This window comes from Chionomys nivalis, chromosome 6 (genome assembly GCF_950005125.1).
Source record: "Chionomys nivalis chromosome 6, mChiNiv1.1, whole genome shotgun sequence".
Lineage (NCBI taxonomy): Eukaryota > Metazoa > Chordata > Mammalia > Rodentia > Cricetidae > Chionomys > Chionomys nivalis.
Genome location: NC_080091.1, coordinates 43,657,645 through 43,669,723, shown reverse-complemented (window position 1 = coordinate 43,669,723; position 12,079 = coordinate 43,657,645). Strand labels below are relative to the sequence as shown.

At 43.5% G+C, this 12,079-nt stretch overlaps 1 protein-coding gene across 4 annotated transcripts in view; it reads right to left on the bottom strand.

Moving 5' to 3' along the window:
• Stx18 (syntaxin 18) overlaps positions 1-9,621 on the bottom strand; it is a 107,512-nt gene extending 97,891 nt beyond the window's left edge. For 3 of the 4 annotated variants that reach the window (XM_057773200.1, XM_057773199.1, XM_057773197.1), the window contains exon 1: positions 9,363-9,621. In XM_057773200.1, the coding sequence (XP_057629183.1) occupies positions 9,363-9,530 (168 nt within the window). In that variant the 5' untranslated portion in view covers positions 9,531-9,621. The remainder of the gene's footprint in view (positions 1-9,362) is intronic. The other variant, XM_057773198.1, reaches the window with a different exon arrangement.
• Positions 9,622-12,079: the final 2,458 nt, after the last annotated feature.

Below are 12,079 nucleotides of genomic sequence, written 5' to 3'. Positions count from 1 at the left end.
ATCACAATTTGTAGGAAGCAGTACAAACTAGGATCTCCAGACTTAGATAACTTGAAAGTCAGGAAGGAAAATGATCTCTGCATTTAGAGTTTCAACTGTGTTGCAAGCTTTTTGTGTGTAAGTTACTGGGTTCATTCAACAAGTCCATCTCTCATTCCTTAGGTTTATACACTAAGAGGAGTTTCAAGGAGCACCTTTTAAAGATAATTTTATTTATTTATTTTGGGGCTTTTTTGAGACAGGGTCTCACTTTGCAGACTTGGCTGGCCTGGAACTGGCTGTACAGACCTGGCTGGACATAGGCTGGCCTTGACCTCAGAGATCCATCTGTCTTTGCCTTTTGAGGCTGGGATTAAAGGTGTGAGCCGCTAGACCTGAGCTAATGTGTTTTAATTGAAAGGAGTTCGTATTCTAGGAATGACTGACATTTGTAGACCTTGATCTTTTACCCACCAGAGGGAGCTCATATGGATTTCTACATAACAAGAAACTTCAAGCATCAAGTTCACATGAATTCTAAAACCATGTAATTCACAATGTAATTATCATTATACACTTACCATCAGAGTTCAAACCCTTAAAAAGTGGAATACTAAATGAGATAAGTCACACAAAGACCTTAGCAGAGATCCTACCTAGACAAGATGCTCAAAAATGTGGGCTCTCTTAAATGCATCTTACAGTGCTTGCAATAAATCAACAGCCTGACATAGTCATCTTCCCAGAGATATTAGGGGATAGGTTTCAGGACCCCTATGCATACAAAAGCCACAGACACTTGGGTCCTTTCCGGAAATGACACAGAATTTGCCATCTTACATACTTTAAATGCTTATAACACAATACAGCTGACTGCTAGGTAAATAGTTGTTAGACTGGATTACTCAGGGAAGACTGGCAATAAGAAATATAAGTACATGCTCAGTACATAAGCAGATTTTAAAATTTTCAACCCACAGTTGAGTGAATGCACAGCTTCTATAGGAGAACCCTAGAAAGTGGAAGGCCAGCTGTACTCTGACTTACAAGTTGGCACAAAGCAGGCTAATATCTGCCCCAACAGACAAGATTCTATTTGCAGTGTAGACAAATCTGTTCTCAATCCTCCGTGATGAAACCAGGTCCTAGACAGGAGGAAATTTACTAAAACTGTCACAATGGAAGGGATTATTTTAGGTCTAAGTGGGTAACACGGTGAACTACTGGTGATCTGCAAGCTAAATGATGATGATGATGATGATGATGATGATGATGATGACTATGCTCCATTCCAAACTGTTCTCAGCATGCTGAAGAGCATCATCAACTCATTATCCATAGAAGCATGGGACAACATGACTACCGAAGCACTGAGACAAATAGGGCTCCTAAGCCTCAGTCTCCATCTGGACCCCCAGCGAGGCTAGCTGGCCATAATACCAGCCCAGGGAAGACTTAGTCTGTGCTGTTAGCTGGATGTATGTACTAAGTATCTATCTTAGAGCCTCATTACCCTCCAAGATCTAAGCATGGGTCCCTGCTGCAAAGATCAATCCAGGTTTCCCAGGAAGCACTGACAAAAGGGACATCTAACACGTATTGTCTTAATTAAACCCAATGACTCTGCTTTCTTGGATCTACTCCCCTGTGTGACATTAAGGAGAGAGATGAGTGACTGGCACCTTCCCTCAAATCTGAGGGAAGGCTAAGGTGAACAAGCACTGTTTAATTTTCCTCCCAGAAAGCTTGGGTGCTCTCTTGTTCTCCCCCATTCTTTCCCTCCTCCTTTTATCTCATTAATGGGTTATAATATATGCCAACAGCATACAAAACACAGGTGAGTTCCTCTATATTTCTCTATCACTGAGAACAAAATACTTGACTATATCAACTTAGGGAAGAAAAAAAACATTTCAACTCAGTTTGAGAGGGTGCTGACCATCACAGTGAAGAAGGCTCGTATCTGTGGCAGTGAGAGCATAAAGCTGCCAGCATACATCCCGGTAGATGAAGAAGCAGAAAGTTCAGGCCAGAACCAGGACAGGGATAAACCACAAGTCTGCCCTCCAGTGACCCACTTCCTCCCACTAAGCTTCATCTTCTCAAGGTTGCACAATCTCTCCAAATGGTACCACCAACCGTGGACCGTTTTCACAGACATGAGCCTGTGGGAGAAGAGAAGTATTTCATATCCAAACCACAACAAATTTATAATCAACAAACTGGAAATGGAGGAGACAAAGTGTGGCAACAATGAACAGTTTCTGGATGCAAAATGACCAAAACTTAACTCAACTCAAACTCAAAATGAAGAGCTTCCCCTGCCCCATAACAATGTGTGATGTCACTGTAGCCTTGGCTCCAAACACACAGCACCATGCATGCTGTCACACAACATGATGCCAGCCAACACTGCCTGAAACACCATGGTTTAAAGGGAAGACTACTATGTGGACCACAGTGATCCCACAGAACAAAGTTTTCTCTCCTACTGGAATGATGGTTTCAATTCGGAAAACAAAGGCTTCTAATATATCAATGCTCAGCATGGAAGTATTAAATTAGTATATCTTTGGATGGTAGCTTGTTAGAATGTTTGTTTTTTGTAAATCCTGCTTGAAACTCAATTGCCAAATTGAGTTTCATTCTTTTAAAAAATGTTCATATGAATTTTGACTTCAGGATAGCACACAATTTCCAACCATTTCTGAAACTGCCTAAAGAATACTTTTTCCGCCATTTTTTGTACTATACATTTATATAAGGCAGCATTTTCCACATTGTCAATTTTAAAATCAAAATATCAACAAACTCTTGAGAAATACTGAAAATGTTCAAGGTCCTTTGATATCAAATACTTAGCATTCTCATTGTATTTGATAAAAGTTAACATGATCACTTCATTAACAGAGAGCACACTAAATATGGCCTGCAGACCAAAGTTTGCATCCTCATCTATGCAATCCAGAACAGCTTCATGTCTAGGAACCCACTCCATCACTCAGGTATCCCCCCAATAAGTACCCTTCTCATCCCTGTCTTGTCTCTGCTCCACTGGCCCTGCTGTGCCTCATTGTCTCCACTCACACTTCCCTTAAACTGGTACCCTTCCTAAGTTTGGCATAATGGTTCTCAACCCTGATGGCCCAATTCAATTACTGCTTTCTCTCTGCAGTCTCCATTAATTCTCTCCCAAGAAACTTAGGCGTCCTTTCTCTGTATTTTTGTCATTTTTTTTACTGCAACACAATGCCTGATACAAATCAGATGCTTAATCAGGTAATGGAATAAACCAATTACTGAAAAACAGAACTTCAAAAGCTGTAGTCCTCCTAAGTCCTAGGCAAAATCCAGAAGGGCAATCCATACAAAGCTCACCAGTGACGTCCTAAGAGTCTCTAGCACTGAACTCTACATACAGGAAACACCAGTTGTTATAAACCACAAAGACACAACACTGTGAAGTTAAAAGGCCAGTTAGTGGGTTCCTGGGTCCTCTGGTTGGTTCCTGAGGGTCCTGAAGAAGAGGGGGAAAGGCAGAAGAGAAGGCTGGCTAGTGAATGTCTCTTTTCTGTGCCCTACCCATCCCAGCTTTCCTCAAAGCCACTCATTTTATTTGCAAAAAGATTTCTGCCTTAAATTTTTAAAATAAGCGTGATTCAACACACCCTGGCTCTGCTTTTAGCTGTCATATAAGCTGCACAGTTTTTTCTTTCTGCTCCTGGACTCTGGCCCCATCTCCTGCCTCCTCTGCTTTTCCCTGGCTCTTTGCACCTGCTGCCAGATGCTGCTTCTGAAATGTGTTCCCTTACTGAAATCCCTGTTCAACTAGGATTACAGCCAATTTCTGGGCAAAATCTATTTCCAGCCGCTCCAGATAACAATCCAGGTGGTTCCAGCTCACTTACTAGGCTCTAATATTGGGGCCTCTGAGAGGGAAATCAAAGAGAACCTGAGGAGTTGATGCTGGAGTTACACTTGTCAGTCACCCCCAGTGCACTGTGTCTGCTTCTCCTTAAGAGAAGGCCTGAACCTCATTAATAAAAACTAAAGCTACTATTTATAACAGATGCTGGGCTCAGTATAAATCTACATCTGAAATAGTCAAAAGATCTATTAGGACTGCACATTTTTAGAACTGGAAGGATGCTTGGCTAGTCTCAAAAGTGAAAGCAAAGAGATACAGTCACGTAGCACTTACTAATTAAAGATATGCACTGCAAACCTATATTCCTGCACTGTTCTAGAAGCTACGGATTCAGAACAGACCACAGTTTTCTTTTCTAGGAAGCACATAGTCAAGTAGTAAACTAAGCAAACTATACACAATATGTTAGCAACAAAAAGAAAACATTACAAGGAAAAGAAAAAGGATGCCACTTTTACAAAGAGGTCAAGGAAGGCCTCACTTAGAAAACATCTGAGCCACCTGACATTAGCAGAGATCGATTGTATGGACTCTGGGAGTAGTGTTCCACGTAAGGGAAACAACAGATGCAGACCCTGAGGCAGGAAGGTGCCTGGCGTGTGAGAGGACAGCAATAATGACAGGATGGTAGCAGGAGAAAAATGCAAGGGACACATGTGAGAAATGAGGACAGAGAGAGGATGAGGCCAATCACTTGGTTTAGGGTCACTCTAAGAATGAACCTTGAGCAAGGAGGTCAAGACCATGATGGGGAAACCCACTGAAACAGTTTCCCTGAGCTAATGGGAGCTCACCAACACCAGACAGACAGAGAAGGAACCAGCATAGGTCCAAACCAAACCCTCTGAATGTGGGTGACAGTTGCATGGCTAGGGCAGACTGTGGAGTCGTTGGCAATGGCACCAGGATTTATCCCTACTGCATGTACTGGCTTTTTGGGAACCTATTCTCTTTGGATGAATACCTTGCTTAGCCTAGATATAGTAGGGAGGGCCTTGAACTTTCCCCCAAAGCAATGTGCCTTGCCCAGTCTGAGGACTGGATGGGGAGTGGAGTGGGGGGGACAGGTGGAAGGAATAGAAGGAGGGGAGAGAGTGGGAACTGGGATTGATATGCAAAATGAAAAAAGACAGTTTGTTTTCTTTTAAAAAAATATAATAAGAAAAAGAAAAAACCTAAAGGAGTTACAGAGATGGCTTAGCAGTTAAAAGCATTGCTGTTCATTCGGAGGACCTGAATTTGGTTCCCAACACCCACACCAGGCAGCTCTCACACACATGTAACTCCAGTCCTGGGGAACTGACACCCACTTCAGAACTCTGCACGTGTGCGCACGCACACACACAAATTAGTAAAACATTTTTAAAAGAACTTTGTATTTCAGCCAAGAACTAAAGCTAAAACTAATGAATTCTTTTTTAAAAATATTTACTATGTAGACAATATTCTGTCTGTGTGTATGCCTGCAGGCCAGAAGAGGGCACCAGACCTCATTACAGATGGTTGTGAGCCACCATGTGGTTGATGGGAATTGAACTCAGGTCCTTTGGAAGAGCAGGTAATGCTCTTAACCACTGAGCCATGTCTCCAGCCCTGCTAATGAATTCTTAAGGATGGACAGATGAACAGTAAACCAACAAATATTCAACTTTCACAAAATCGCGATATAATAAGAAAAAAATCCCAAAACTTCACTGTTTACCTACTCTGGGTATGGTGGGGGGAGAATTCTCAATAACTCAAAATCACTAAGATCTATGATTTATCAGAGGTTCTCATGATTATCTAGTCTGAGCTCTCAGTCTTGTTACTGTGGTAACTGGGACCAAGAAGTTGCAGTGACTTTCTGGTAGACCTAGTGTTAACTTTGAGCTTTCCTGGCTTCTTATTCCATGCTACTCAGGAGCCCCCGCTGCTCTGGATATGCAACTGGGCTCCTCTCCAGGCTCTGGGTAACTGTGTGGTAGCTCTCTTGGTCTCTGAAACCTCTGTAAGTCAACAAGGAAGAAGAGCTGCCACCACATGGCATCTCCAGACCCAGCCCATTCCCAAAGTCCTTCAAGACAACAAGCAGGTAAGGAGGAAGTATCTATCCTATAGATAGTAAAAGATAGTAACACAATGTGCTCAGTAATGTCAGGTGTGTCAGGCACCATGAGATATGTATTTACCCACCACCCTTTGACCCCACTCCTGAACACAGCACTCCCTTTCTAAGGCTCTGGTGGGGCTATAATCATAATATTCTAGCCACCTACTGGTCACAAACTGGAACGGACATATGGCCTAGCCAACTAAAGAACCTTATTTCTAGGATCACAACAAAGGCTTTGGGGTCCAAGTGGAAACAGGTCCACCCCTGGGGTTTTATGGATGGGAGCTACAGAAAGACATGCCAACCCATTAGTTATGTGAGCCAACACACATATTTTGCTCTGGGTGGTTCATAAATTACTATTACTTGTAACCAAAGAATTCAGACTCTTCCAGACACTTGCACACCATTTCTCATTTCATCAGTCAAGTGACCTTCTGAAGTGGCTTTCATTCTTAGAAAAAGGGGAACTGAAGTTAAGTAACTTCCCGACTTCACACAGCCATAAAGAGATTCAAATCCAAGCCTCATGCACTATGAGCTCAAGAAAAAGAAACTCTTTGGCACGGAAAAGTCGAACAAGTTTGTTTAAAATTATTGGGGGGAGTGAGTGATGATTCAGTGATTAGGAGTGCTCACTGCTCTTGCAAGCTCAGGTCCTAGTATCCAAGTCAGTCGGCTTACAACCACCTCCAACTCTAGCTACAGGAGATCTGACGTCCTCTTCTGGCCTCCCGAAGGCACACCAATGTACATGGCACCCAATCAAAGAGGAGTGCACTCGCGCACATGCACACACACACGTAAAAATAATTGTTTTTAAAGACTTAGGTGGATATTTAAGATACAAAAACAGAGGGAGAAAAACACTGAACTAGCAAAGGAGGATTGGCTTTTACCTCTGGCTCTAGCACATGTCCCCAGCTGCAAACACTCGGAGCCAGTCATTGCGCTTGTCTGAGTGTTGTCTTCCCACCTATAAAAATAACTAGTCTGAAAAAGATGAATTCAAGACTCTTTAAAAGTCTGTTCTGAAAAGTCTAAGTTCTGCTTAGGTATGCAATCAATTTTTAACCAATTGCTGGGGAGGATATCAAGGAGATTTCAACTTAATGTCAAGCCCAGCAATTGGTAATGGCTCTGAGAGCACAGTGTTGAGGGGTTCTGAGCCACAGGACCTAATGGGAAATGAGTGCTGGCTTCTCTGGTTAGAGGCAGCATGGGAGAATACATGCATAGGTTTGACGTGTTTGTCGTTGCTGATACTTCCCTTCAAACTCAGACGTGCTGGTGCTGCTGTCTTTCCACCACTCGGACTGCCTGAACCTTTGAAGAATCCCATCTCTAAGGATCTTAAATGAAAAGAGTTGAAAATGTATTTTTGGCACTTGGGGAGCAGTCCAGCTGATACTAGAGCTCCACCCCCCCCCCCCCGGAAGGAACATAGTCGAACAGTGCTTCTTAACTCTGCTGTTTCCAAATCCCCTATTCCTGAGGACTAAAAAATCTGTGCAGTGTTAATAAACCACTGATTTCAGGAAGGACCTTCACGCATCAAAACTGTTATGTCCACACACTGTATGAGAGCAACCTCCGCAACAGCTTGGCCAGACTCAGGGTAGAGGGGTGAGGACACCTATTCTCCCTTCCTCTCACTTCACCTGAGACATGCCCCCTTCACTGTGATACATGCAATAGTAGGAGATGTGATATAGGATATATATTATGGAGCCAATGGAGTTGTTGCTGCTGCTGTTGTTGCTGTTGTTTTGATTCTGTTTCTTTGCTTTTGAGCTAGGGTTTCTCTGTGTAGCCCTGGCTATCCTGGAACTCACTCTGTAGACCAGGCAGGTCTCAGACTCACAGAGATCCAGATCCACCTGCCCCTGATTTTTGAGTACTGGGATTAAAGGCATGTACCACCACTGCCCAGTGCCAATGGAGTTTTAAAAGTCTGTTTCAAATAAAAAGGGACCATTTTGTAGGTAAATAAACCTTGCTTAATAGCATAAGTCTAGCTAACAGTTAACATGGTCAAGATAACCATGTGGTCTCCTGGGTCTTCTTCAGTACTTCACTGTCCACATGATATTGGACTATCTAGAGGGCAAAGTTCAAACTCTGAACAGTGATCTCCAAATCCTTCTAGATCTCCCTCAGACTGCCACACCACTCTTATTTCCTGAGTATCCCACATTCTTATGTTCATCAAACTAACCTAAGTCAAGCTGGCACTACCTCATGCCTTTATGCATGCTGGTCTCTTTTCAAAAGAACATATTAGTTTATTCATCAAAACTTCCATGCGATGTCTTTTGATCATATTTGTTCCTGACTGGTAAGCGCCTTTCAATTCTTTGGACTTTAGTGTACGTTTCTTTTTTTTTTTTTTTTTTCTTTTTTTTTTTTTTTCGAGACAGGGTTTCTCTGTGGTTTTGGAGCCTGTCCTGGAACTAGCTCTTGTAGACCAGGCTGGTCTCGAACTCACAGAGATCCGCCTGCCCCTGCCTCCCAAGTGCTGGGATTAAAGGCGTGCGCCACCACCGCCCGGCGTTAGTGTACGTTTCTTAAGAGGGGCAAACAGACTGTATATGCCTACAGTGCCACAAAAACACCCACCCTTAGCATCTTAGATATAACACAAACACCATCTCTCTTCTTTTTCCTGTTTAGTGGAGGAAACAGTCAACTATTTGTTCATTCATACAAGGAGCATTTATGAAGCAATGGTGTTAGTCACACATGCAGAGATAATGTCAACGCTTATGAACCCAACGTTCCTACCCTTATGAAGAAAGTCCCTACTTTGGCGACAAATGAAAGCCAGTTGTGTTCAGGGTACAGAACGCAGTTTGAGGACAGTGACACCAGGTGTTGGTGAAAGATTATCCTAAACCAGTCTCAGGAAGTACTACCTACTACCAGAGGAGAGGATAAAGGAGAGTTCAGCTGATGGTGGATTTTAAATCCTATGCGCAAGAAGAGGCCCAAATATGTACATGAAAGGGGCAAAGGTAGAGAGGTGAACGTCGCGACCGGAAGCGTAAGGACTGTGGGAACTTTTCACTGGTACTCAAGTCAGCAGTGACGGCGAAGACACTGCCTCAAAACTTTCTATAACGCGGCTAACCAAGTACCTCTGCAAGCCTACAGTGCTCGGACATGCGTCCCTCTTCCTTAGAATAAACCTGTCGCCGTCTCTAACCAGCTGTCGGCTCCGTGACACCGACTCTTCTGTCTCACTAAAGACTCTCTCTCTTCACTGAGGGCTTACAAGTTTGGGCCGAGTTTGGGGTCCACGGTCCCGGGTGCGGATCCGCCCCCATCTCAAGCTCGCCGTTTCCATAGCAACCAGCTTACCACTTCACGGGCCCGGCTGGAGAAGTCTCCCTTGGGCCGAGGGCTTCGGCGGAACAGCTCATCCCGGCTGCCATCGGCCCCGCCACCAACCGCCACTCCAAGAGCCTTGTTCCGTGTCTTCACCGTCTTGACACTTGCCCGGAAGAGGAGTGTGATGTCCACCGCCATGGCGACCCACACCGCGGCCAGAAGCCGGTCAGTACACGTCAGCTGCAGGCGACCCCGGCAAGAACCGGGTCGCTGAGGGGACGTTCCGCATTCGCACGTCTCCTCCCGGGAACTATATGCAGAGAAGAAAGGTTCCGCTCTCCGCCCGCGTACCACGGCGAGTGGAGAAAGGTTCCGGCCTCAGTCGGGAACGCGGAACCTCCACTTCAGACCGAGACGCTCAGTGTGTGTATCCGCACCCGTTTCTCTTCGTTGCAGACTTCGGCGAGCTCAGACACTCGGAAACTTCCCGGTGCTTTTAGAACGGGTTCAAGGAACGACAAGTATTATGAAGCCAGGAAGATTGCTCCATTACGATCCTTTAGGAGGCGGGCGGTTTGAAAGGTGGGAGGAATACCACCTTTGACCTTTGGTGTCAAGGTGTTCCCCGTGAGCAGCAATGAACGCTGATCATCTGGGTCAGGAGCTGAGACAGGATAAGTGTACAAGAAACAGAGTTAGAGGCCAGAGGCTTCTCTTCTTCAACCTTCAGCAAAGAGAAGCCAGTGCCTTTCTTGGAATGCACAGAGAATTAAACAGAAGGCACATATAAAACGTTTTCATGTTGTTTGACTCTTAGCACATGGCCATTAGGCATTGTCGTTGTTGATAATATGGTTGCTCTCAGTCTTCTTACAAATGATGGGGAAAGGCTTAGAGCAGACATCCCAGCGCAGAGATGAGGAGAGCTTGCAGGAACTTATCAGAGTCAGACCAAAGTGAAACAGACTGACCTTGATCCTGGGTTATGTTTCTCCTCAACATGTAGTGTTGAACAGTGCTCTCTTGAATCATAGTTATCACAGGGAAAGTAGAGAGGGGAGAGGGAGAGAATTGCTTAAATTGACTGAAGTCAACCAGTAAGAGTTTTCTAAAGGCTTGGCTCATGTTCACTTTATTTTTATACACTTTCGACGAAAATACAATTATACCACTTTCCCTCTTTCCCTTTCCTCCGTCCAGCCCCCTCAAGTCCTCTCTGTACAACTCCTTCCTTATTCACCTATTTAGTCTCAAATTGATAGCCTCTTCGTCCTGGATTATTATTGTTACTTATATGTAGAAGTATCCATGGATATATAAGCCCAGCGTGCTCAGTCTGTCTTTTATTGTTTGTGTGTATATGGTTTCAAGGATAATCACTTTGTATTGGACAGCCGATTAGTGGGGCCATCCCTGGGATAGGCTAACTCCCCCTCTCTCAGCAGTCATAGTGGCCTATAGCTCTGTAGATTCTTGTCCAGGGTGACCCTGTGGTTCAGTTTTAATTTGATATGGACTTTTCTGGTTTTCATTTTCCTTAGAAAGGAAGCACACTGTGATGTGTGCTAAAATGGGGCTTTTAACAGTCAGCAAGATGAAAAGCTAGTCTCATACTAACCCTAGGATCATTTTGCCTTTACACTTGAACGTTCTAATCAGTTGTATGGTTGAGTTTTCCAGAGACACTGATCTTACAATAGGCTAAATGCAGAGCAGCTGTCTTCCATTAAGCCAGACTTAAAAGAGAATTGCAAAAAATGCAAGTGCCAATTCTTCTTACTGAGTCCTTTATTGTTTTGAAAATTATTTCCTCTATGAATATGTTTATGTTAATATGTAATAGATGTACCCTGATTATTTTAGGTGGGTAAATATTTCTAAGTTGTCCATTTTAATTCAAATATAGTAACTATCAATAGATAAAAATTGATACAAACAAAAATTGTTTAAGACCCTGCATAATTTTGTAGAGATATAAAAATTTCCCAAGATCAAATGTTTGAGAACCACAGTATTAAGTACATGTTTAGAAGAAATATATGTCAAGGAAATATTCATATAACACAAAAGAAGTAAAAGATTATTTAACATTCAGAGTATAGCCACTTCATCATTACTGAAGAAAAGTGTCTGTTCAACTTGAGGAGGAGGAAGATGTGAGTGTGAGTGTGTGTGCGCGCGTGCATGTGTACATGAGAGGGAGGAAAGGAGGGAGGGAGGGAGAGAGAGAACAAAAGCTGTGCCAATGATTCTGCCTTTGCATCTTACATAAATGGTGCTTTGTTTTATGGAGACATTAATGAGTCTTTGGCTATGCAAAGGTAAGCCTGGGGCAGAGTAAATGGAAGGAGAATTAAATTGCCTTGCATAACAAAGTGGAGGAGTTGAATTAGGGAAAAGAAGAGAAAGCCAGAATCTTGGAGGGATCCAGGAAATTAGAAAGTAGATAAGTGGGAAGGGGTTTTATATAGGAGGGACACTGAGCTCCATAAAATATTTTAGTGTGTGTGTCGTGCCTTGTATGAGCCATGTGTTCGGTGCAATTAGGTGTGAGTAGAGGTGGGGATGAGCCTCCAAGTTTTCTGGATGAATCTGTAAAAGCAGAGAAAGCTATAGTGGAGGTGGGCTCCAGGTGATCTCCAAACAGACTGTACAGCCCTTGACACGTTCCACAGAAAAGGTCTTACTCTGACTTTCTGACTTGTTTCAGTCTTCTTTGGATTTCTCCCACCCTGTAATGAGTTAAA